Below are 25,835 nucleotides of genomic sequence, written 5' to 3'. Positions count from 1 at the left end.
AAAATTCAATATATTCATATCAAAATTATACAATATTAGAGGAATTTAACTATAAATATGTTGTGAGTATTGCTTTCATATTTTTTTCTTTTGAAATGTATTTATTAAATTTAAAATATTCTTAATGTATTATGTCAAATAGCATATTTGACATGCTCACTTTTTAGCAATTACTTCTTCTATTTTATAATTTTTATTTTTTCATTATTTTTTATTTTTTTTTATTTATATTACAGTAACGTATAAATTGATTATTATTAATCATATTAAATTTTATTTTATTTTCAAGATATTTTTTAATATTTAATAAAATTTAATATTTTTAAAATAAATATAATTAAAAAACTAATAAAAAAAATGTCCTTATAGAAAGCGGGGAGTGTATATATATATATTTTTAAAAATATCATTAGGAGATGAAAATTAGGATGTTAATGTTAATTTTATTAATTTGTTCTCCAATGTATGAAGTTAGTGATAAATTGTAACAAATCTTTTTTCCTTTAGGAAACCTTTTTATATATTGAGATAAAATGACAACAGAAAAATAATTTGCACGAATTGAGATGAGATCATATATAACAAAAAAACAATTGAGTTAAATAAAATTAATAATATCTTAAAACTTCTTAGAGTAAATCTCATGCCATGGAAATTAAGCTAGATATATATAAGGCATATGATAAGATGGAGTGTCCCTTTTGATAACAGGTATTACAACAGTTGGGTTTTGCTGATCGAGTATTGCAATTACTAATGTAGTGTGTTACTACAATCCAGTTTTCTGTTATAGTGAATGAAGTTCCTGTAATGCCTTTTTCTCTACAAAAGGACTTAAGCACGAGGATCATTTATCTCCATATTTGTTTCTATTTGTATTTTAAGCTCTTTTCTATTTGATTACTACTACTAGAGAAAATGGTTGCCTCCAAGATTTGTGGATTTCTCGCTATGTTCTTCCTCTTTCTAATATTTTGTTTGCTAATGATACTTTATTGTTTACCAGAGTAACCAGAAGTGATGCTGACTATTTGTTGGATGTTATTAGATCTTATTCTTTAGCCTCAGACCATTATGTTAATTTTGCTAAATCTCATATTTATTTTAGTTAGTTGACGCCCTCTACTTTAAAATAGGAGATTTTGCAGCTTTTTCATATGTGAAAAATGCAATATGATGATAAATATTTGGGGTTACCTGCGATTTTGGGCATGTCTAAGCAACAAGCCTTGTGTTGGGTCCTAGCTCTCAAACTCAGGCTTAAAAGCAAAAGCTGCTCTCTCAGGTTGGCCAAGTTACTTTGATTCAATCAGTTCTTACAGTTATTCCCTCTTATTCCATGGCTCTTTTTCACTATCCTAAATAGGTTTGCACTAAATTAAATAGTATTTTGGCCAATTCTTAATTGAGAGGAATTGAGAAAATCCGAAAGATGCATTGGCTAGTATGGCAACACTCCTAAGTTTTGTGGAGGTATGGGGTTTCAAGATTTTTAGAAATTTAATCTAGTATATTTAGCTAAGCAATGTTGGAGTCTTATTTAGAATTCATCCACTTTTTGGGCTCGCCTTCTTAAGGCTCGATATTTTTCTTGATCTTCTATTTGGATGCTCCTTTTCGGAAGTGATGCTCTTGGATATGACAAGGTATAATAGCTAGTCGGGATATTCTCCTAGGAGGTGTTAGGATGAATATTGGTGATGATCGTAATACTCAACTTTGGCATGATCCATGAGTTCCTAATACGCCAAGTTTTTGTCTTGTTCGACCACCTCACTGCTCTCTTCATATTAATTAGGTAGCAAATTTGTTGGATCAATGTAGTTTAGACTGGAATCATCAGTTAGTACTCCATCTTTTTCTATTGGCTCAAGCTCACGTTATTCTCTCTATACTAGTGGCTCCTATAGGTATTCTTGATTCCTTGGTCTAGCACTTTACATCAACAGGGGAATATACTGGTAGGTTTGGCTATAAGTATCTCATTCAAAAATCCTCTTGCCAGCTTTCTGTCTCACAACCTCTTCCTCTTCATTGCCTCCCAAAGTCTATTTGGCAAACAACCTGTATTCTTTCTATTCAGCCTAAACTTAAGGTTCTTTTTGGTGTTTATTGCATAATATGGTTCCTGTTTTGCATAATTTAGTGTTGCGTGGACTTCAAGTTTCTTCTATGTGTCCCTTTTTCTCTGCAGAAGTAGAAATACTAGAGCAACGCGTCACTTGGTTTATTAGTCCTTGCTCTTATAAACTAGATATTGTGGGATTTTCGAGCTTTCCAATATGGTGGGAGACTCTTTTCGAAATGAACTAGACTGTTCATCTATTATGCAGTTTATTTCTCTCTGTGGAATGTGTGGAAGGCATGTAATAAAGGTATATTTGAATTTGTTCCTCCAAATCCCTTTGCCACTTCATCTCGTATTGCTCTAAGCCACATGTAACTTCAACAGTATGGTGTTTTTGTTGCTCCTCCAGCTTGCACTTCTCAGTGCTTTCTTAGACATGAGGTTTGGTTACCTCCTTCTGATGGGACCTTGAAATTTAATACTGGGTCTGGAGGATTAGTTTTGTCTTGTTGGTGTTACTGTAGTGGTTCGTGATACTACAGGTGTTTTGTTGGGTGGGGTGGTTAAACGTATTTGGAGCTATTCTCCTCTGACAGCAGAAACTCGTATAATACTTGAGACTCTTTGATTAACTTTGGTTAGAGGCTCACGATCACTTATTTTTTCTATGGATACAGAGATCCTCTTTTTAGCATTAACTGAGCCTAGCTTTTCACCTCCTTCAGATATTGCTACTATTACAACTCTGCATTCTCAACTGCCTAGTCTCTCTTTTGAACTAGTACATCGATAGGGTAACAGATTTGCTAATATGATAGTCAATTTTTATTTGAAGAACATTTTGCCATGTGATTGGTTGGTGGCTACTCCTCCGGAGTTAAGCTATTCTTTTGTAAATCTTGCTTTTTCTTTTAGCAGCCATGTAATGTATTGATTTGCAAGTACAAAAAAAAAATTGCTCATAAAGAACTCAGCCATTAGCAAAATCCTATCAAAATGGATATAACCTAAATTCACCGACTTGAAAATAGTAACTTATTAGCGCTACATCATGCAAAGGTTGAAAAAAAAATGGCATTCCAAATTATTGGAGAAAAGGTCGAAGGAAACTCAATTATAAAGCAGAGATGGGTGAATATATGGCCTAAAGCCTGAAGATTTTCATCAACAAAAAAATATATATAAAAACAAATTGATCATATGAGCATCAACACATAAGTAGCAAGCAAGACAAAGGTAAGTAAAGCTTTTGTCAAGGAAAAGATTGAAAACAGAACCTAGAAACTAGAGGGTCTTCATTTAGCTATACTATTTTTATTGCATGCAAGATATCCTAGTTCTCTGAAATAAAGGATGAGGCAGAGCTTTGCCATTTTACTCTCTTATAAACTTTAAGAGACCAAGAATTGCAATCATCTATTTGAATGTTTTCGAGTAATTTTTCTTTTATTAAATTTCAATAACAGATAAATATAAATTTTAATATATTTTAATATATTTTTTAAAATACATACTTCAATTGCCCTGTCGGTTTCTCATCTGGCCTTCTTCTGCCCTATCCTCCCCTGATTTGTCACGGGTTGGGATGTAAATAGTTTTTGTATTTTTCTTTATGTTTTCTGGCAGCAAAGCTCTTTAGGTGAGAGGGTTTTAATGGCTACCTCTTGTGTGTTGTTCTTTAGATTTCATTACCTGTTTTTAGGTTGCATATAGCCTTTTTGTAGGTGGATCTTTACGGACATCTTGTGCACCCGCATTTGCTAGTTGGTTGAGGCAAGGTTCTTCTCACTGTTTCTCTGAGTTCACCCCTTTGCCAATAACGCTTCAGTAAACCAGATCTATTCCTACTGTGTGAAGTGTCTCCGCTTTTTTCGATGTTGGAAATCTCGGGAATCCTAACTATCCTCCTCCTTCTGACGGTCAATCCTTCAGGCGTTTAGATGGCCGACGATCTCCTTTTTATCCTCTTCCTCAGCTTTGGCAAAGGATGACTTACTCTTGCTTTGCTTGGCTTCAGTAGTTTGTGGCCCTGGTTTTGTCTCATCTTTCTCTATGTTTCTGATTGCTTGAGCTTTAATAGATTTCTTTTGGTTTTGGGTAACCTCCCAGCTTCCCTTTCTGTGGAAGGGAAATGGCTTTGGATACCATTCTTGCCATTGTGCCCACCATTATTGAGTTCACTGTTGTCCCTATTAAACGACATCTCTGTTACGCTTTCAACTACAAAAGCAAAGTGGAAAAACTCAAGAATCAGCTCCAAAAGTTGACGAGACAAAGAGATGATTTGCTGCAGTCTGTTGATCAAGCAACAAGACAAGGAGACAGGGTCAACAATAGTGTTCAAGAGTGGCTGACTAGTGTGAACAAAGCCATCGAAGAAGCTGAGGAAATTCTCATCGGTGAACAACAAGCAAAGGAAAAGTGTTTTTTCGGAGTGATTCCTGATTTGAAGAAGCGCTACAAGCTTAGCAAGAAAGCAGACAAGGAAGCTTTAGCAGTCGTTGAGCTCCAGGATGAAGGCAGATTTGATCGGATTTCCTACCGTCCCCTCCTAGAGCCAATAGTGGTTCCATCTATATATGATAATGAGGCCTTGCATTCAAGAGTGTCTATTTTGAAGAAAGTTATGGATGCACTGATGGATCCAGCTGTTGACATGATAGGAGTGTATGGAATGGGTGGTATTGGAAAAACCACCCTAGCGAACGAAGTCCACAGGAAAGCAATAGAAGACAAGTTGTTCGATGTTGTAGTTATGGCTACAGTATCTGAGACACCAGAGCTTAGAAAAATTCAAGGGACGATTGCTGATATGCTGGGTCTGAAATTAGAAGAGGAGACTGAAGAAGGAAGAGCATGTCGACTGCATCAACGGTTAGTAAATGAGAAGAAGATCCTCATAATTTTGGATGATATTTGGGAAAAACTTGAACCAAAGAAAGTAGGCATTCCTTTTGGAAGCGATCACAAAGGATGTAAATTATTACTGACCTCAAGAAGAGAAGATATACTGTCTAGAGAGATGGGCACCCAAGAAAGTTTTGAGCTTCGAGTTCTATCAGAAGCAGAGGCATGGAGTTTATTTCAGACAATGGTGGGTGACATTACAAATCAGGCCTTGCATTCTGTAGCTACTGAAGTAGCTAAAAAATGTGCAGGCTTGCCTGTTTTAATTGTCACAGTTGCAAGAGCTTTGAAGAATAAGGACTTACACGAATGGAAGCTTGCCTTGAAGGAATTATCTAGGGTTGATAATGAAGGAATTCAGGCAAAAGTGTACTCAGCTTTAGAGTTGAGTTATAACCATCTGGCGAGTCATGAGGCCAAGTCATTGTTCTTGCTTTGTGCTCAAATTGCTCAGGGTGATATTCGAATCAGAGACTTGTTGATTTACAGCATGGGTTTGGATTTGCTTAGAAGCAAATATACGGTGGAGGATGCAAGAAACAGAGTAGATAAATTGGTCAGTAACCTGAAAGCCTCTTGCTTGCTACTTGATTGTAACAAGAATGGGTATGTGAAAATGCATGACGTTGTTAGAGATGCTGCTCTCTCAATTGCATCTAAATCTCAACATTTGTTAACATTCAGAGATATTGAATCAAAGATATGGCCAAACAGAGATCTCAAAAACTGCTCTAGGATTTATTTGCCCTACTGTGAAATTGATCAGCTTCCTGAAAGGTTGGAGTGCCCAGAATTGGAGTTACTTGTACTTGGAAGGGGAAATATTCATTCGGAAGGCCCTGATTTGAAGATATCTGATTTATTTTTTGAGGGGATTACAAAGCTCAAAGTACTGCGTTTCACTGGGATGTGCTTATGGTCGCTTTCTCCATCTCTTGGTTACTTGACAAACCTTCTTACCTTGTGTTTAGATGGATGCGTATTGCGGGATGCATCTGTTATCGGTGAACTGGAAAGATTAGAGATCCTGAGTTTTCGTGAATCTAAGATAGAACAGCTGCCTGGAGAAATAGCGCAGCTGACTCGGCTGAAATTGTTAGATTTGAGCAACTGTTACAAACTCCAAGTGATTCCAGCAAATGTCATATCAAGGTTGTCCCTATTAGAGGAATTGTACATGGAAAATAGCTTTTGTCAATGGGAGCTTCAAAGTCTCAGCAATTCAAGCAAAGCAAGCCTTGCTGAGTTGAAATACCTGTCTCACTTGACAACGTTGGAAATATACATTCCAGACTCCAAGATGTTACCAAAGGACTTATTCTCCAATAAGTTGGAAAGGTATATAATTGTCATTGGAAAAAGATGGTATTGGGGCGATGAGTATGAATCCTCCAGGATGCTAAAGCTTAATACAAGCGTTTACTTGGATCATGGAGTTGGTATTTTGTTGAAGGAAACGGAAGATTTATCTTTAAATGAAGTGAAGGGGATAAAGAGCATTTTGTATGACCTGAACTGGGAAGGCTTTCCACAATTAAAGCATCTACAAATCCGAAAAGGTTATGACATTCAGTATATTATTAACTCAACAGCGCGGGTCCTTAATTCTGATGCCTTTCCCATCCTGGAGTCTCTGCATTTGGAGAATTTGGTGAGCCTGGAGAAGCTTTACCATGGCCAACTCACAGCAGGGTCTTTCACTAGATTAAGCATCTTAAAAGTCAATAAATGCAATAGATTGAAGAATCTCTTGCCAATCTCCATGATTAGAAGCCTTTCTCAACTTCGAGAAATGGAAGTAAGCAATTGCAAAAGCATGGAAGAAATTGTGCTTGATGATAGTGGAGTTGGAGATGACAAAATTGAAGTGGCTGAGTTTGCTCAATTACGCTCCCTGACACTACGTCGTCTGCCGATACTCAAAAGCATTTGGTTCAAAGTGAAGGCAATGCCTGCATTGCAAATGCAAACGACAAATGAACAAGGATTCGAAGGAGTTGCATTACAAGATGAGTTCCACAGTCCATTGCCTCTTTTTGACAAAATGGTATGTGGCTTTTGGACTTGACTTTTTTCATTTCATTGTTTCAATTAACAAAAAATCGACAAAACAACATTATCAATTACAAATAAATTTTAAAACAATTGGATCTTATATTTTAGATGGCATAGAAAGCTAAATCTTTACGTATTTTAGCAATTTAAATTTTATTAAAATCATCCATAATTTTTAAATTTAATATAATTTTATTTGAAATTAAAATTTAATTCAGGCTATGATATTGGACACCTTTTTATTCTTAACATAACAAAAAAAAAAGTAAATTAACTCTTTGATTAACTTATTAATCAAAGGATAATTTTGTATCTTCACAATCAAAACTTTTAAAGTGAAAATGTGTAAATTACAATAGTTTTTAGGTTTAGGGAATTCTATAGTTTAGTTCTATATTTTTAAAGTCACTTATTGAGTCTTTGATATTAATAGTCATGATATATTGAAATTAAAATTTTCTAAACATGTAAAATTTTTAAATATGTTATAAATTTTAATTTGAATTATTTTAAATTATATTTATTATCAACAATATAAAAACAAAGGATATGGGTGTTTGAATTTAAGCACATCAGGATTTTATTATTAAAAAATATTTATCAAAACACTAGCAGAACAGTTTCAAAAGTATAGCTAAATTGTATTAAATATAAAGATTAAAGTATAATTTATTTATTTTTAATTTTTGGATTTTGATTTTGAGGTGGTTAATTAATTAGTTAATTTTTTTTTTTTGTAAGTGGCATATGAAACTCAATTTTAAGAATAAAAAATTGAGGACATTGTTCCAACTTATTTTTGTGTTTGGTTGATTTTGTACGTGTAAAATTTTATAAGGGATAGAATTGTATTATATGACTTTGAATCCTATTTATTCTTTCTACTTGTATATAAATAAATAAATTTATTAGTCTTATTATTACTAATAAATAATATGTGAATTTTTAAATAAAATAATATATATAAAGGTATGAATTATAATTGAAAAAAAAAATTATTTGGAACAAGCAAGCATAAAAAATTGAAAATACAATCAAGAACTAAGTGATTGTGATGATTTTAATGCATCTTACTCTACTTTGGATGTGGCTATAGAATGAATTTAACAACTATACAGTAGATTAAATATTTATATTTAAATTCTTAAATTTATTATATGCATTTCAATTAATTCTGCACAAGTTTAAAACATAAATATTTGATTAAACTATTACTAAGCTGGTTCTCATACGATGTTAAGCTTAGATGCACTCTTTTTACAATTCTTTTGTAGCTATATTTTATCATTAATTATTAATATACAATATAAAATAATATTAATCGTTGTTACTAAAATTATGCTAATATGTATGATCTTCACTAATCATTCATAAGAGTTGTTTATGAAAGTAAACATTTTATCTGCAGGTTTCTTTCCCCAAATTGGAGGTCTTGAATGTATACTCAGTGGGATGTGAAAACAAGCAGGATGATTTATTCTTTGCAGATTCTTCGAACTCAATGAGCTCATCATCTGTTTTGCCCTGCCAGGATTTGAAGTATTTATTTACAACTTCATTTGTCAAAACCCTTTTGCAACTGAAGAAACTTCAGATAGAAGATTGTGAGTTCATGGAAGGGATAATACTCGCAGAAGAATTTGTTGAAGAAATGATGAATAAGATACTCTTCCTTAATCTAAATGAGCTGAATCTCAAGAATCTTCCAAATCTCACAAGATTCTGTGATGGGCATTTAATTGACTTTTGCTGTTTGGACAAACTATCTATAGTGGAATGCCCTGCATTTAAGACTTTGGTCTCGAATCCTCTTTGTGCAGATATTATGGTCAGTAAAAAACCCAAAGAAGTGGATTTGGACAGAAACCAAGACACCGCATCTCCACCTCTATTTGATGAAAAGGTGAATTTTTCCCTTTATTCCACAATGTCATTGTCAGTATTCAATTATCCTCTTTATCAAGTGGTAAAGAGTAGATATAATATTTTTAATATCTATTCTGCCTAAATTCTGTGGTTTTCCCAGTAAATATAATATGTTTTATATTTTACACCCCATAATTAAGCCCATTATTAACTATTTGGGATAGCATTGCAGGTTGCATTTCCTAGCTTGGAGAGTTTGTGCATTAACGGCATTAGTAACTTGGAAATGACATGGCACACCCAACTCCCTGAAGGTTCCTTTTGCAAACTAAAGTCATTGAGTATTCAGGATTGTAAAAACTTAAAAACTCTTTTTCCATCAAATAACTTGGCAAGATTCCAAAGATTGGAGGGGTTGTCTTTATTTGATTGTCATTCACTGCAAGAGATATATCAACTTCAAGGGTTCAATGCTGAAGAAGCAAGTTCTGTACTGTCATTTGATTTGAAACAACTGTATATATCTGGCCTCCAAGGATTGAAGAACATATGGAGTACAGATCCACAAGGAATTCTCACCTTCCAAAATCTGGAATCCATACATCTTCTAAAATGTAAGATTCTTAAAAATCTCTTTCCCTCCTCCATAGCTAAAGACCTTTTGAAACTTGGAAGTCTTCAATTGGATTCTTGTGGGATAGAGGAGATAGTTACAAAGGCAGAAGGTGTAGAAGCAGCCCCTTCTTTTGTGTTCCCTAGACTAGTCTCCATGAGACTTGAAGGTCTACCGAAAATTAGGAATTTTTATCCAGGGACCTGCCATTTGGAATTCCCAAAATTAAAATATTTGACTGTGCTTCGATGCGGAAAAGGAATACAATTTGCTTCAGATTTCTTTAATCTCCAAGAAAAGTATGGAGAGGATCAATGCAACAACTCAATTCAACAACCCATGTCCTTGGCCGAAAAGGTACACAATTCCCTACATTCTCTGAAAGTTCACAATTCAATTCTTTCTTTCATGCATACTTCTTAGACTTCACCATGAAGTTGTCAGAAGTTTATCGCAAAATAATGATTTCCGTCATAAATCTTTCCATTTTATTTCAATGTTTTCTAGATTTTCATCAGTTTGGAGCAGTTGTCATTAGATGGTCAAGTCATTGAGGCGATAATCCAATATCAATTCCAAAAGAAGTTCTTTTTCAATGTAAAATCGATTAACCTCCACCACATTCAAGAGAAATCATCTATTGCTCTTTTTGGATTCCTTCAAGGATTATCCAATCTGGAAAGTCTATGTGTGAGGGATTCTTCTCTCGAAGAGTTATTTCGAAATGAAGGACTTGATGATGGCACTACAGTACCACTGATAAGAAAGCTAAATCTGTATCTCCTTGGTGATCTGAAGCATATGTGGAAGCCACACCCTAAACTGGACCTTGCTCTTGCATATGTGGAAGCTATGACTGTATCGGGTTGTCCTAATTTGATCAATCTAGCACCAGCATCTGCATCTTTCCAAGATCTAACGACTTTAGAAGTTGGTTGTTGCAAAGCATTGAAACATCTGGTAACATCAGCAGCAGCCAAAAGTATGGTGCAACTCCTGACGATGAAGATTCGAACTTGCAAGATGTTGACAGAAATAGTAACAGATGAAGGAGATGGAACAGAAGAAATTGTGTTCTGCAAATTGAAAACTTTGGAACTCGTCCATTTACAAAGCCTAACAGGCTTCTGCTTGGGGGGTCTAACTTTCAAATTCCCATGTTTGGAAGTAATAACCATAAGCGGATGCCCCAATATGAGGATCTTCTGTGGGGGAATCTTAAGCACACCAAAGCTGCAGTGTGTAGATCTGCAAGAAATACATTTTCAAAGTTGGCGTTGGGAGGGCAACCTTAATGCCACAGTACAGCAGTCGTATTTGGAAATGGTATGCGTCCATCAAATTCTCTTACCAATTCGCTTTGTGATGCCTGTTTAGATAATGTTTTTTCTTCTGTAACTAATGCAACGTTTTGCCTTTTGCAGGAAGGATTTTATCACATTTGGAATATGAAACTCTCTAAATTTCCCCATTTAAGGGAGAAATGGCAAAGCCAACTTCCCTTGAATTTTTTAGTCAACATAAGCAAATTGGCAGTGGACAAGTGTGAATTTTTGCCAAAAGCCTTATCATCAAATCAAATGCAGTTCTTGGAAAGATTGAAGGTGCTCATTGTAGAACAATGTGATTCACTAGAAAAAATATTCGATTTGGAAGGGATGAATGCAGATGAAGGGCATGCTGGGCTGATGCCATGGTTACAGGAATTGCATTTAATTGATCTACCGAAGCTGAGGCATATATGGAGCAAGGATCCTCAAGGAATTTTGAGTTTTAAAAACCTGAAACTGCTGAACTTGTATAACTGCAGCAGCTTGAGAAATATATTTACTCTTCCCATGGCATTGGATCTTGTGCGATTAGAGAGTATGGAAGTAAATAGATGTAATATGTTGGAGCATATCATCAATAAAGAAGGGGAAAGAGAAGATGAAGAAGTGTGGGATAAGACCATATTCCCTTCATTACAATCCATCAGTCTTGAGAGTTTGCCTAGCTTAACAAGCTTTTATTCTGGAAGTGACGTTTTATGTCCATCCTTAAAACAAGTTGATATAGTCGACTGCCCGAAGATGATGAATCCCTTTCCACAGTTTCAGTAGAAAATGACCCCAGCAGCCCAGCATGATTGTTAAGGGCGCCTTTCAAGGTCATATCATGAAGCTATATCTATATAAATCTTTTTGTTTCTTGTGATTATCCTTGTTTCTTAAATATAATTTCCTAACATTCCCACTTTAACTGATAATGTTTTCTTCTGACAGTGCAAATTCTGTCAAGATCAGCAATAGCAAAAGGAAAACTGAAGTTATCCTTCATTTGCACTTTTGGGCAATGCCGGAGTAATGCAGATGTTCCTTAGTAGCACTCCTCAAACACAGGTTTTTTTCGCAGGTGAAGTTATATGGGAGGTCTTTTGGTTCATGGTGTCAAGCTTTTTCATTCTCTCTCTTTTTGTTGAATACAACTATTTGGCAAGCTTCTGAATTTGTGCTCAACTTGTATTCTCTGTGTTACCTCTATTTTGAATTTATGGACCTCAATTTGTGCTGTATGTAATCATTTATAAGAAAAAATAAAAGCAATTGAATTTTTATATAATGATGAATGGTTTCTACGTTTTTTAAATTGAAATTTTTTAAGCTAAAAATGCTTTAATTATTTCATTGCAAACGGGAGAATTAAATGTAAAATAAATCAAATTAAAATGAATTTTTATAAATTTTTTATTCTAAATAGAGAGTTGATAGTTGATGATATTGAAATTTCTTACACAGATAGGACACAAAATAACATAATATTTTTATAAATTATAAAATTAAGATCATCAATCAAGTCTATATCCAATTTATAGATGCATGGTTAGACTGACCTTATTCATCATATGGAATAATGATGCTTTCCGGACGGAAGAATTATATTCTCAGAAGTGAAATTCTGAAAGATTGGATGAATAACTCTATCCATGGGACATTTGTGCATGGAAGCCAATGGCCTTTTTTTAACACTGTCTCTCTCTTTCTTTGAAAAGAATGGCATTATTGGTCCCACTGCTTTAAACACAATGGCTAGCCTGGAATGCAACCCTTGATTTCTGAGGTGTTTTTTTTTTAGGATACACTATTTATATCTATTGAATACGAATATGACAATTTTGATAAAGTAACACATTCATTCGCAATTGATTTGAGATTCTAAAAAACTAGTAGCTTGTAATTCAAGAAAATTAAAACTCTTGTGAGCAGTGATTTAAAAGAAAGGGCTAAGGTTGTGTAAGCAACTTATGTCACATCTCTATTTTTAATTCTTTAATACTAAAAATTATTTTCTTAGAGCTAAAAAATATTAAAATTAATTTAAAGTTAAATTTATATAACATATTTTATTTATTAAAAAAAATCATAACAATTAGATACAATATTATTTTTTTAATGGAGTCTTAATATAATATATATGAATAATAAGAATAAATTAGTATCGGTTATAAGTTTCTTTTGATCCAATTTTAAAATAAGATCAGAATTTAAAAATATCCAATAAGTTGATTTTGTTCCGATTTTAAAATAAAATTAAAATTTAAAAATGACTTAAATGAAATTGTATATGTCCGATTTCATATCTGCAACAAAAAGAACAATCACTTATGCACATCCAATCCATAAGGGGAAGTTGTTATTAGATGAAAAATCAAAGAAGCAACTCTACATCTTTAAGCGAGCAGGGGAAGCCTAAACAAAAAGTACTTTGGCCATATGGAGAGATGAGAAATAAAGCCATAAAGAAAATTTCTTACAGCTAAACTAAACATAGATCTCTACTTCTAGTTCTTCTAGTTCTTCCCTTCTTGCTCGGATGTGAGTTGTTTTCCTTCTTTCCGAATGAGGTTTTAAATAGTTTTTAAATTTTGTTCTTAGTTTTGGTGAATCGGGCTTTAAACAAGAGAGATGTATTTTTTCTTACTTTGGTTCTATTTAATTTCTATTTTCTTTCTGTTATGTAGTGAAAGTGTCCGAATCTAAGTTTTTAAATGGAGAAATCTTAGAGAAGGAGGGTGGGGATTTCCCTCTCAGGAGGCATTAACTCGATGTGATTGTGGAATAGTAATTTTCTCTTCCTCAAGCATCTAGTTTCTTCATCTCCATCCATTCGGCTTTTACATGTGTGCTATCTGTCTAATGCTTTCACTTTTCTTCATTCTACAAGATTTCGCATCATGCTTCTTGTCTTGTTTATACCTGCTCTTTGATGTTTTAATTTAGGTGTTATGCTATTTTTGAAAGAGTAATTAATTTTGTTAAAGACTTGTCCATTGCCGTTTTGAAAGTTTTAGAGAAGGGAAGTGACATCACATTTTTGCTAGCCGAATCAAAGAGTTTGGTCACTGAACTTGAATCTTTGTAAATTGTGAGAGTTTTTTTTTCCTCTTTTTGACCCTTTAAGGCCTTTTGTATTTGAATTATGAACTTTATTAATTATTCTTGATTTCAACCCTATGAATGAAATTTATTGTTTAGAAGGAAAATAAAATCATATTCAAATCGTTGTATAATTTTTATATATTTTATTATTATTATTATTTTAAAATTATTGGGCCTGGTGTATTATTGGGCCTTAGTGCCTTAATCAACATATCATTCAATTTCTGGACTGAAAAAAAAAAATTCACAACTCTAAAAAAAATTATAAAAAAAAAAAATCCAAAATCCATTGAAATATGTATAGTCCATGGTTCGACAAAAAAAATAGTATGGTCCATGAATACAGCAGTAACGAGAGACTATGAAGAAAGGAGTTAAAACTGAATGATGCACGCCATGGAGTTGAATCTGCATGAATTACCGGAAAGAAAGTGTTCTCTTTTAACTCTCAAAAACCTAATGTTTGTTTGGATGGAGGGAATTGGAGAGAAAGGAAGAAAAAAAGAAATTCAATTTCCTAAAATTCTCTTGTTTCCATAACCAACAGAAGAGAGAAAAGGAGAGAAGTTGTATTTTTCTTCCCCTTCAAATGAGCCCAAAACATTTCCCACCAAATTGGTGGGAAATGAAGAGAAATGGAGAAAATTAACATGATTTGTGTTGAAAATTTTTTAATGCCCTTGAGTTTAAAGTTCTCCTTTTAAGAGTGTAAGGATATTATAGTCATTTTCTTCTAAGAGGGAAATTATATTTATCTTCTCTTCTAATAACCTATCCAAACAATAAGAAGAAAATTGAATTTCTATTCTTTTCTTTTCTCCTTATTTCTCCTCCTTAGTTTGTCTCCATTTCCCTCACACAATTAAGATCCAAACAAAGGGTAAAAGAAATTAGGAGATTTTATCCAGGAACACATGATTGAGCCGATCTTGCAATCCTAGTAGCAAAATGGTTTCATTTCCAGAGAAATCAACTGCTGCTCTGTTTGGATTCCCTCAAAGATTACCCAATTTTGAAACTGTATCTGTGCAAGATTCTTCTTTATTTTTATTTTTTGCTTTGTGTAATTCAGGAGTTTTTATTGCAATGCGAAGAAATGATCACACTCAAAATCCCATCATTGGAACTACTAACTGTTCATAGATGCCCTAATATGGGGACATTTTCTGCTGGAGGATTAAGCACACCAAAGCTTCAGTATATTCAACTGATGCATGGACATTTTGAGAATTGGATTTGGCAGCGCAACCTCAATGCGAAATAACGGTGACAGTTTGAGAGTAATTTTTTTTATTCTTCAAGTAATGCGGTGTGTTTGTTTAGCAGGATGGATTTTATTTACTCTTCCCTTGGCTGTGGAGCTTGTGCAACTTGAGTGCATGGAAATAAAGAGATGTAGTTTATTGGAGGACATCATCTATAATGAACCGGGAAGAGGAAGGAGTAAGGGATAAAACCATATTCTCTTTATTACAGTCCATTAGTCTTGAGAGTCGTAGTTTGATAATTTTTTACTCAGGAAGTGATGTTCTGAAATGTCCATGCTTTAAAAAAAAAGTGAAATTACTGAATCCCAAGATGGAGATGTTTGTTCCACAATTTCAAGTAAAAATTACTCAAGCATGACTGCTGAGGGAAAAAAAGAACCTTGCAAGGGATATCTTGATGCTCCTATTACACCCATTTTCAGTGGCAAGGTCAGTTTATAAAATTCAATGGACTTTTTTTTTTTTTTTTACATATCATGTGAGATTCATTTATTTGTGATGTGAACATTTTCACATTGTAAATTCTTAGTGATTGTATTTGATAATTTGACTAGTTTGTGACAGACTACCAAATTAAGTCAAAGGAGTTTGTGACTAGTTTTCATATGTAGTTTTATCTAATATAAAAAATTCAATTGAATTCTATTATATTTAAATTAATTTTAAATAAATAAATACTTTTATGAATAGAAATGAATTGAATTTTATTGATAGATAAAAACAAAAGCATAATTAATAAATTTCATATTGTTTGTAATATTTATTATCTAAACTCCTTTCTATTAATTTTTTTTAATCAGGTGATTGTCATTACAGGGTGTGAGCCTAAACAAAAAGATAAAGGGTGAAAGCTCATATGAAAACTACATCTACCACAGAGTGATAACAATGGAAACCACCAAATAAATTTAAAACTAAAACAAATGAAAAAATAAAGGATAAAAGAAAAAGAAAATAAAAAGAGTTCTAAGAGCTAATTAAGTAATTTTAATGTAAATAACCTTAAGTGAAATCATTTTTTGTAAAATTCTAATAATTTTGGCAAAATTTACTTTTAATTCAAAATCAATTCTCATATAGAATTGAAATTTTATACTATTGGTCTTGTCAAACACAAAAATTAGAAAACAAGATTTCATTTCTTTTGAATTTTTTTTAAAATTTAACATTTCAAATAAGGGTTATGAGAAGATATGGTATTGATTTGTTTGTTTGGTATTTCAAAATTTGGCATTTCAAAATTATATGACTCGTCCAACGAATATTAGTTAGTGACTTTGATAGTGAAAGGCAATGAAGTGTCTTTTGTAAAAGGTAGAAGGAATACAAGTATGCAATAATTCCACTAATGCTATGAGTCGTCCATGATGTGATACTTTGATGGTCCAAAAGCTATGTCTTTTTATAATAAATAATAATAAAAAAAAGTAAAAGAGGATTCCATAATTGAGTCTCCTTTTGATAAAGAAGATTACAAATGCAATAATTCCACTAATGCTAATCAACATATTGATTTGATGTACTGGTTTTTTTAGTACAGCTCAGTGTGCTAAAGCTAATTGTATAAACAGTATTCTCTATTAAACATCTCTTCACTTTGCCATTGTTTTCTGCTACCATCCGTAAAGCTCTTCACTTTGCTCTCAGTCTTGAGTCTCAAATTCACATGGACTACTTTTGCTCTGCCATCTGTGTTTTGAACTAGACAAATAGCTCTGTCCTGTTGCCAATTAAAATTCATCTTCCCTTCTTCCTGAGTTTATTTTTCATTTTGTTCTTTTCATTGTTTCCTTTCTGTTTGCATCTGTTATCCCAAAGGAAGGAAAATGGCTTTGGATACCATTCTTGCCATTGTGCCCACCATTATTGAGTTCACTGTTGTCCCTATTAAACGACATCTCTGTTACGCTTTCAACTACAAAAGCAAAGTGGAAAAACTCAAGAATCAGCTCCAAAAGTTGACGAGACAAAGAGATGATTTGCGGCAGTCTGTTGATCAGGCAACAAGACAAGGAGACAGGATCAACAATAGTGTTCAAGAGTGGCTGACTTGTGTGAACAAAGCCATCGAAGAAGCTGAGGAAATTCTCATCGGTGAACAACAAGCAAAGGGAAAGTGTTTATTCGGAGTGATTCCTGATTTGAAGAAGCGCTACCAGCTTAGCAAGAAAGCAGACAAGGAAGCTTTAGCAGTCGTTGAGCTCCAGGATGAAGGCAGATTTGATCGGATTTCCTACCGTCCCCTCCTAGAGCCTATAGTGGTTCCATCTATATATGATAATGAGGCCTTGCATTCAAGAGTGTCTATTTTGAAGAAAGTTATGGATGCACTGATGGATCCTGCTGTTGACATGATAGGAGTGTATGGAATGGGTGGTATTGGAAAAACCACCCTAGCGAACGAAGTCCACAGGAAAGCAATAGAAGACAAGTTGTTCGATGTTGTAGTTATGGCTACAGTATCTGAGACACCAGAGCTTAGAAAAATTCAAGGGACCATTGCTGATATGCTGGGTCTGAAATTCGAAGAGGAGACTGAAGAAGGAAGAGCATGTCGACTGCATCAACGGTTAGTAAATGAGAAGAAGATCCTCATTATTTTGGATGATATTTGGGAAAAACTTGAACCGAAGAAAGTAGGCATTCCTTTTGGAAGCGATCACAAAGGATGTAAATTATTACTGACCTCAAGAAGAGAAGATATACTGTCTAGAGAGATGGGCACCCAAGAAAGTTTTGAGCTTCGAGTTCTATCAGAAGCAGAGGCATGGAGTTTATTTCAGACAATGGTGGGTGACATTACAAATCAGGCCTTGCATTCTGTAGCTACTGAAGTAGCTAAAAAATGTGCAGGCTTGCCTGTTTTAATTGTCACAGTTGCAAGAGCTTTGAAGAATAAGGACTTACACGAATGGAAGCTTGCCTTGAAGGAATTATCTAGGGTTGATAATGAAGGAATTCAGGCAAAAGTGTACTCAGCTTTAGAGTTGAGTTATAACCATCTTGCGAGTCATGAGGCCAAGTCATTGTTCCTGCTTTGTGCGCAAATTGCTCAGGGTGATATTCAAATCAGAGACTTGTTGATTTACAGCATGGGTTTGGATTTGCTTAGAAGCAAATATACGGTGGAGGATGCAAGAAACAGAGTAGATAAATTGGTCAGTAACCTGAAAGCCTCTTGCTTGCTACTTGATTGTAACAAGAATGGGTATGTGAAAATGCATGACGTTGTTAGAGATGCTGCTCTCTCAATTGCATCTAAATCTCAACATTTGTTAACGTTCAGAGATATTGAATCAAAGATATGGCCAAACAGAGATCTCAAAAACTGCTCTAGAATTTATTTGCCTTACTGTGAAATTGATGAGCTTCCTGAAAGGTTGGAGTGCCCAGAATTAGAGTTACTTGTACTTGGAAGGGGAAATATTCATTCGAAATTTTTTGAGGGGATTACAAAGCTCAAAGTACTGCGTTTCACTGGGATGTGCTTATGGTCGCTTTCTCCATCTCTTGGTTACTTGACAAACCTTCTTACCTTGTGTTTAGATAGATGCGTATTGCGGGATGCATCTGTTATCGGTGAACTGAAAAGATTAGAGATCCTGAGTTTTCGTGAATCTAAGATAGAACAGCTGCCTAGAGAAATAGCGCAGCTGACAGGGCTGAAATTGTTAGATTTGAGCAACTGTTACAAACTCCAAGTGATTCCAGCAAATGTCATATCAAGGTTGTCCCTATTAGAGGAATTGTACATGCAAAATAGCTTTTGTCAATGGGAGCTTCAAAGTCTCAGCAATTCAAGCAAAGCAAGCCTTGCTGAGTTGAAACACCTGTCTCACTTGACAACATTGGAAATAGACATTCCAGACTCCAAGATGTTACCAAAGGACTTGTTCTCCAGTAAGTTGGAAAGGTATAGAATTGTCATTGGAAAAAGATGGTATTGGGCCGATAAGTATGAATCCTCCAGGATGCTAGAGCTTAATACAAGCGTTTACTTGGATCATGGAGTTGGTATTTTGTTGAAGGAAACGGAAGATTTATCTTTAAATGAAGTGAAGGGGATAAAGAGCATTTTGTATGACCTGAACTGGGAAGGCTTTCCACATTTAAAGCATCTACAAATCCGAAAAGGTTATGACATTCAGTATGTTATTAACTCAACAGCGCGGGTCCTTAATTCTGATGCCTTTCCCATCCTGGAGTCTCTGTATTTGGAGAATTTGGTGAGCCTGGAAATGCTTTTCCATGGCCAACTCACAGCAGGGTCTTTCACTAGATTAAGCATCTTAAAAGTCAATGAATGCAATAGATTGAAGAATCTCTTGTCAATCGCCATGATTAGAAGCCTTTCTCAACTTCGAGAAATGGAAGTAAGCAATTGCAAAAGCATGGAAGAAATTGTGCTTGATGATAGTAGAGTTGGAGATGACAAAATTGAAGTGGCTGAGTTTTCTCAATTACGCTCCCTGACACTATGTGGTCTGCCGATACTCAAAAGCTTTTGGTTCAAAGTGAAGGCAATGCCTGCATTGCAAATGCAAACGACAAATGAACAAGGATTCGAAGGAGTTGCATTACAAGATGAGTTCCACACTCCATTGCCTCTTTTTGACAAAATGGTATTTTTATGTGGCTTTTGGACTTGACTTTATTCATTTCATTGTTTCAATTAACAAAAAATCGACATAATAACATTATCTATTACAAATAAATTTTAAAACAATTGGATCTTATATTTTAGATGGCATAGAAAGCTAAATCTTTACATATTTTAGCAATTTAAATTTTATTAAAATCATCCATAATTTTTAAATTTAATATAATTTTATTTGAAATTAAAATTTACTTTAGGCTATGATATTGGACACCTTTTTATTCTTAACATAACAAAATGAAAAAAAAGTAAATTAACTCTTTGATTAACTAATTAATCAAAGGATAATTTTGTATCTTCACAATCAAAACTTGTAAAAAGTGAAATGTGTAAATTACAATAGTTTTTTAGGTTTAGGGAAATCTATAGTTTAGTTCTGTATTTTTAAAGTCACTTATTGAGTCTTTGAGTCTTTGATATTTTAGTAAAATAATCATGATATATTGAAATTGAAAATTTGTAAACATGTAAAATTTTTAGATATGTTATCATCAATTTATCATCAATTTTACAAAATTAACTATTAGTAAATTTTAATTTGAATTATTTTAAATTATATTTATTATCAATAATATAAAAAAAAGGATATGGGTGTTTGAATTTGAGCACATCAGGATCGTATTATTAAAAAATATTTATCAAAACACTAGCAGAACAGTTTAAAAGTATAGCTAAATTGTATTAAATATAAAGATTAAAGTATAATTTATTTATTTTTTATTTTTGGATTTTGATTGTGAGGTGGTTAATTAGTTTTTTTTTTTTTTTTTTGTAACATATCTATTGTGGCATATGAAACTCAATTTTAAGAATAAAAAAAATCCCAATTGTGATGCCACATGGGATAGGTATGCTCTGTTAAATTCAATTTTTAATTTTTTACATAAAATTCAATCAATTTTAAAATTAGAGTTGTTTATGAAATGAAACATTTTATCTGCAGGTTTCCTTCCCCAAATTAGAGGTCTTGAAAGTAAACTCAGTAGGATGTGAAAACAAGATTGATGAATTATTCTCTGGAGATTCTTCAAACTCAATGAGCTCATCATCTGTCTTGGCCTGCCAGGATTTGAAGTATTTATTTACTACTTCATTTGTCAAAACCCTTTTGCAACTGAAGAAACTTGAGATAGAAGATTGTGAGTTCATAGAAGGGATAATACTCACAGAAGAATTTGTTGAAGAAATGATGAATAAGATACTCTTCCCTAATCTAAATGAGCTGAAGCTCAAGAATCTTCCAAATCTCATAAGATTCTGTGATGGCCATTTAATTGACTTTTGCTGTTTGACCAAAATATCTATAGAGAAATGCCCTGCATTTAAGACTTTTGTCTCGAATCCTCTATGTGCAGATATTATGGTCAGTAAAAAACCCAAAGAAGTGGATTTGGACAGAACCCAAGACATCACATCTCCACCTCTATTTGATGAAAAGGTGAATTTTTCCCTTTATTACCCAATGTCATTGTCAGTATTCAATTATCCTCTTTCTCAAATGGTAAAGAGTAGATATAATATGTTTTATATATATTCTGCCTAAATTCTGTGGTTTTCCCAGTAAATATAATATGTTTTATATTTTACACCCCATAGTTAAGCCCATTATTAACTATTTGTAACATTGCAGGTTGCATTTCCTAGCTTGGAGGAAATGTACATTGTCAGCATGAGTAACTTGGAAAGGACATGGCACACCCAACTCCCTGAAGGTTCCTTTTGCAAACTAAATATATTGAGGATTCAGGATTGTAAAATCTTAAAAACTCTTTTTCCATCGAATAACTTGGCAAGATTCCAAAGATTGGAGCGGTTGGATTTATTTGATTGTCATTCACTGCAAGAGATATATCAACTTCAAGGGTTCAATGCTGAAGAAGCAAGTTCTGTACTGTCATTTGATTTGAAACAACTGTATATATCTGGCTTCCGAGGATTGAAGCACATATGGAGTAAAGATCCACAAGGAATTCTCACCTTCCAAAATCTGGAATCCATACATCTGCTAAATTGTAAGATTCTTAAAAATCTCTTTCCCTCCTCCATAGCTAAAGAACTTTTGAAACTTGGAAGTCTTGAATTGGATTCTTGTGGGATAGAGGAGATAGTTACAAAGGCAGATGGTGTAGAAGCAGCCCCTTGTTTTGTGTTCCCTAGACTAGTCTCCATGAGACTTAAAGGTCTACCGAAAATTAGGAATTTTTATCCAGGGACCTGCCATTTGGAATTCCCAAAATTAAAATATTTGACTCTGCTTCGATGCCGAAAAGGAATACAATTTGCTTCAGATTTCTTTAATCTCCAAGAAAAGTATGGAGAGGATCAATGCAACAACTCAATTCAACAACCCATGTCCTTGGCCGAAAAGGTACACAATTCCCTACATTCTCTGAAAGTTCACAATTCAATTCTTTCTTTTATGCATACTTCTTAGACTTCACCATGAAGTTGTCAGAAGTTTATCGCAAAATAATGATTTCCGTCATAAAACTTTCCCTTTTATTTCAATGTTTTCTAGATTTTCATCAGTTTGGAGCAGTTGTCATTAGATGGTCGAGTCATTGAGGCGATAATCCAATATCAATTCCAAAAGAAGTTCTTCAATGTAAAATCGATTAGCCTCCACCACATTCAAGATAAATCATCTATTGCTCTTTTTGGATTCCTTCAAAGATTATCCAATCTGGAAAGTCTATGTGTGAGGGATTCCTCTCTCGAAGAGTTATTCCGAAATGAAGGACTTGATGATGGCACTACAGTACCACTGATAAGAAAGTTAAATCTGTATCACCTTCGTGATCTGAAACATATGTGGAAGCCACACCCTAAACTGGATCTTGTTCTTGCATATGTGGAAGCTATGACTGTATGGGCTTGTTCTAATTTGATCAATCTAGCACCATCATCTGCATCTTTCCAAGATCTAACGACTTTAGAAGTTAGTTTTTGCAAAGCATTGAAGTATCTGGTAACATCATCAGCTGCCAAAAGTATGGTGCAACTCCTGACGATGAAGATTCGAACTTGCAAGATGTTGACAGAAATAGTAACAGATGAAGGAGATGGAACAGAAGAAATTGTGTTCTGCAAATTGAAAACTTTGGAACTCGTCCATTTGAAAAGCCTAACAGGCTTCTGCTTGGGGGGTCTAACTTTCAAATTCCCATGTTTGGAAGTAATAACCATAAGCGGATGCCCCAATATGAGGATCTTCTGTGGGGGAAGCTTAAGCACACCAAAGCTGCAGTGTGTAGATCTGCATGCAATACATTTTCAAAGTTGGCGTTGGGAGGGCAACCTTAATGCCACAGTACAGCAGTCGTATTTGGAAATGGTATACGTCCATCAAATTCTCTTACCAATTCGTTTTGTGATGCCTGTTTAGATAATGTTTTTTCTTCTTTAACTAATGCAACGTTTTGCCTTTTGCAGGAAGGATTTTATCACATTTGGAATATGAAACTCTCTAAATTTCCCCATTTAAGGGACAAATGGCAAAGCCAACTTCCCTTGAATTTTTTAGTCAACATAAGCAAATTGGCAGTGGACAAGTGTGAATTTTTGTCAAAAGCCTTATCATCAAATCAAATGCAGTTCTTGAAAAGATTGAAGGTGCTCATTGTAGAACAATGTGATTCACTAGAAAAAATATTTGATTTGGAAGGGATGAATGCAGATGAAGGGCATGCTGGGCTGATGCCATGGTTACAGGAATTGCATTTAATTGATCTACCGAAGCTGAGGCATATATGGAGCAAGGATCCTCAAGGGATTTTGACTTTTAAAAACCTGAAACTGCTGAAGTTGTATAACTGCAGCAGCTTGAGAAATATATTTACTCTTCCCATGGCATTGGAGCTTGTGCGATTAGGGAGTATGGAAGTAAAGAGATGTACTATGTTGGAGCAAATCATCAATAAAGAAGGGGAAAGAGAAGATGAAGAAGTGTGGGATAAGACCATATTCCCTTCATTACAATCCATCAGTCTTGAGAGTTTGCCTAGCTTAGCAAGTTTTTATTCTGGAAGTGACGTTTTGAGATGTCTGTCCTTAAAACAAGTTGATATAGTCGACTGCCCGAAGATGATGAATCCCTTTCCACAGTTTCAGTAGAAAATGACCCCAGCAGCCCAGCATGATTGTTAAGGGCGCCTTTCAAGGTCATATCATGAAGCTATATCTATATAAATCTTTTTGTTTCTTGTGATTATCCTTGTTTCTTAAATATAATTTCGTAACATTCCCACTTTAACTGATAATGTTTTCTTCTGACAGGGCAAATTCTGTCAAGATCAGCAATAGCAAAAGGAAAACTGAAGGTATCCTTCATTTGCACTTTTGGGCAAAGCCGGAGTAATGCAGATGTTCCTTAGTAGCACTCCTCAAACACAGGTTTTTTTCGCAGGTGAAGTTATATGGGAGGTCTTTTAGTTCATGATGTCAAGCTTTTTCATTCTCTCTCTTTTTGTTGAATACAACTATTTGGCAAGCTTCTGAATTTGTGCTCAACTTGTATTCTCTGTGTTACCTCTATTTTGAATTTATGGACCTCAATTTGTGCTATATGTAATCATTTATAAGAAAAAATAAAAGCAATTGAATTTTTATATAATGATGAATGGTTTCTATGTCTTTTAAATTGAAATTTTTTAAGCTAAAAATGCTTTAATTATTTCATTGCAAACGAGAGAATTAAATATAAAATAAATCAAATTGAAATGAATTCTTATAAATTTATTTTAAATACAGAGTTGAGAGTTGATGATATTGAAATTTCTTACACAGATAGGACACAAAATAACATAATATTTTTATAAATTATAAAATTAAGATCATCAATCAAGTCTATATCCAATTTATAGATGCATGGTTAGACCGACCTTATTCATCATATGGAATAATGATGCTTTGCGGGACGGAAGAATTATATTCTCAGAAATGAAATTCTGAAAGATTGGATGAATAACTCTATCCATGGGACATTTGTGCATGGAAGCCAATGGCCTTTTTTTTAACACTGTCTCTCTCTTTCTTTGAAAAGAATGGCATAATTGGTCCCACTGCTTTAAACACAATGGCTGGCCTGGAATGCAACCCTTGATTTCGAGGTGTTTTTTTTTTTAGGATACACTATTTATATCTATTGTAACGACCCGAAAATCGGACCGCTACCGGCGCTAGGATCCAGATCGACTTAAGGTCGTCGGGACCCGTAGCAAGCCTGCTATACTCTTTGTGTACCTGTAAAATCCCCATACATGATCAAACATACTCTGTAAAAACTATAAAACTCTGTTTAATACCATGGTTCAACCTGTGCATGCACTAACTCTGTACACAGACCCCTTACCAGAGCACTCATCAAAACTCTAGCTGAGTCCACACAGTATATGTTAAACCTGGTCATCCATGCTCATCAACTAGACATATACATAAACAGACCATGTATATACAAGGGATTTACATTACATATGGGTCAAGCACAATACTATACAAACTATTACATCTCTTTATAACATTACATGTCCACACTATACTATTACACATCTCTTTACTCTTTCTCTTCCTGTACCCTGCTGAATTTCCCGTGTACACTGAGCCTGCAAAATTGGGTTAGGGGAGAGGGGTGAGCTAAAAAGCCCAGTGAGTAGAAACAATGAAAACAGTTCATTAATTACATGCTCTCATGAAATGCGTCACAGCACAAACATTTCACATCACGGATGGACATGACCACCAAAACTCCCTCATAATGCCCGACCCACAGAGAGCTCACACAGGACTTTCACATACAGGTGCCCGGCCCACAAAGGAGCTCACACAGGTCTTTCGCATACAGTTGCCCGGCTCTCAAATGGCTTACACAGGACTTTCAATATGCCCGGCCCGGCCAGGTCTTATAAAATCTCTAGGGCTATTGGAGTCGCCTTGGTCCATCCACATCAACAACATATTATGCAAATGCGCCATATTCGTGGAACTA

The 25,835-nt window shown here is 34.3% G+C and overlaps 2 protein-coding genes across 2 annotated transcripts; both read left to right on the top strand.

Annotated features, from left to right (window-relative positions):
• The first annotated feature begins 3,648 nt into the window (after nucleotides 1-3,648).
• On the top strand, nucleotides 3,649-12,105 carry LOC110624684. The gene is made up of 6 exons (XM_021769923.2): nucleotides 3,649-7,022; nucleotides 8,439-8,933; nucleotides 9,129-9,866; nucleotides 10,017-10,835; nucleotides 10,934-11,658; nucleotides 11,774-12,105. Exons 1-5 carry the CDS (start codon nucleotides 4,200-4,202, stop codon nucleotides 11,609-11,611), a joined length of 5,553 nt encoding a protein of 1,850 aa, XP_021625615.1. The 5' UTR covers nucleotides 3,649-4,199; the 3' UTR covers nucleotides 11,612-11,658; nucleotides 11,774-12,105.
• Nucleotides 12,106-16,682: 4,577 nt separating this feature from the next.
• On the top strand, nucleotides 16,683-24,430 carry LOC122721222. The gene is made up of 6 exons (XM_043960652.1): nucleotides 16,683-19,817; nucleotides 20,796-21,290; nucleotides 21,483-22,220; nucleotides 22,371-23,186; nucleotides 23,285-24,012; nucleotides 24,128-24,430. The coding sequence occupies exons 1-5, from the start codon at nucleotides 17,022-17,024 to the stop codon at nucleotides 23,963-23,965; spliced, it is 5,526 nt and encodes a 1,841-aa protein (XP_043816587.1). The 5' UTR covers nucleotides 16,683-17,021; the 3' UTR covers nucleotides 23,966-24,012; nucleotides 24,128-24,430.
• Nucleotides 24,431-25,835: the final 1,405 nt, after the last annotated feature.

This window comes from Manihot esculenta, chromosome 10 (assembly GCF_001659605.2).
Source record: "Manihot esculenta cultivar AM560-2 chromosome 10, M.esculenta_v8, whole genome shotgun sequence".
NCBI lineage: Eukaryota > Viridiplantae > Streptophyta > Magnoliopsida > Malpighiales > Euphorbiaceae > Manihot > Manihot esculenta.
The sequence above is the reverse complement of the archived record's forward strand: the minus strand, read 5'-3'. Positions and strand labels throughout refer to the sequence as shown.

Bases quoted from the DNA above. Each gene is read 5' to 3' on its own strand.
- LOC110624684 (XM_021769923.2), top strand. From the start codon at position 4,200: ATGGCTTTGGATACCATTCTTGCCATTGTGCCCACCATTATTGAGTTC. The intron at 7,023-8,438 runs GTATGTGGCTTT...TTTTATCTGCAG, and splicing joins TGCCTCTTTTTGACAAAATG to GTTTCTTTCCCCAAATTGGA. The intron at 10,836-10,933 runs GTATGCGTCCAT...TGCCTTTTGCAG, and splicing joins AGCAGTCGTATTTGGAAATG to GAAGGATTTTATCACATTTG.
- LOC122721222 (XM_043960652.1), top strand. From the start codon at position 17,022: ATGGCTTTGGATACCATTCTTGCCATTGTGCCCACCATTATTGAGTTC. The intron at 22,221-22,370 runs GTACACAATTCC...AATGTTTTCTAG, and splicing joins CCATGTCCTTGGCCGAAAAG to ATTTTCATCAGTTTGGAGCA. The intron at 23,187-23,284 runs GTATACGTCCAT...TGCCTTTTGCAG, and splicing joins AGCAGTCGTATTTGGAAATG to GAAGGATTTTATCACATTTG.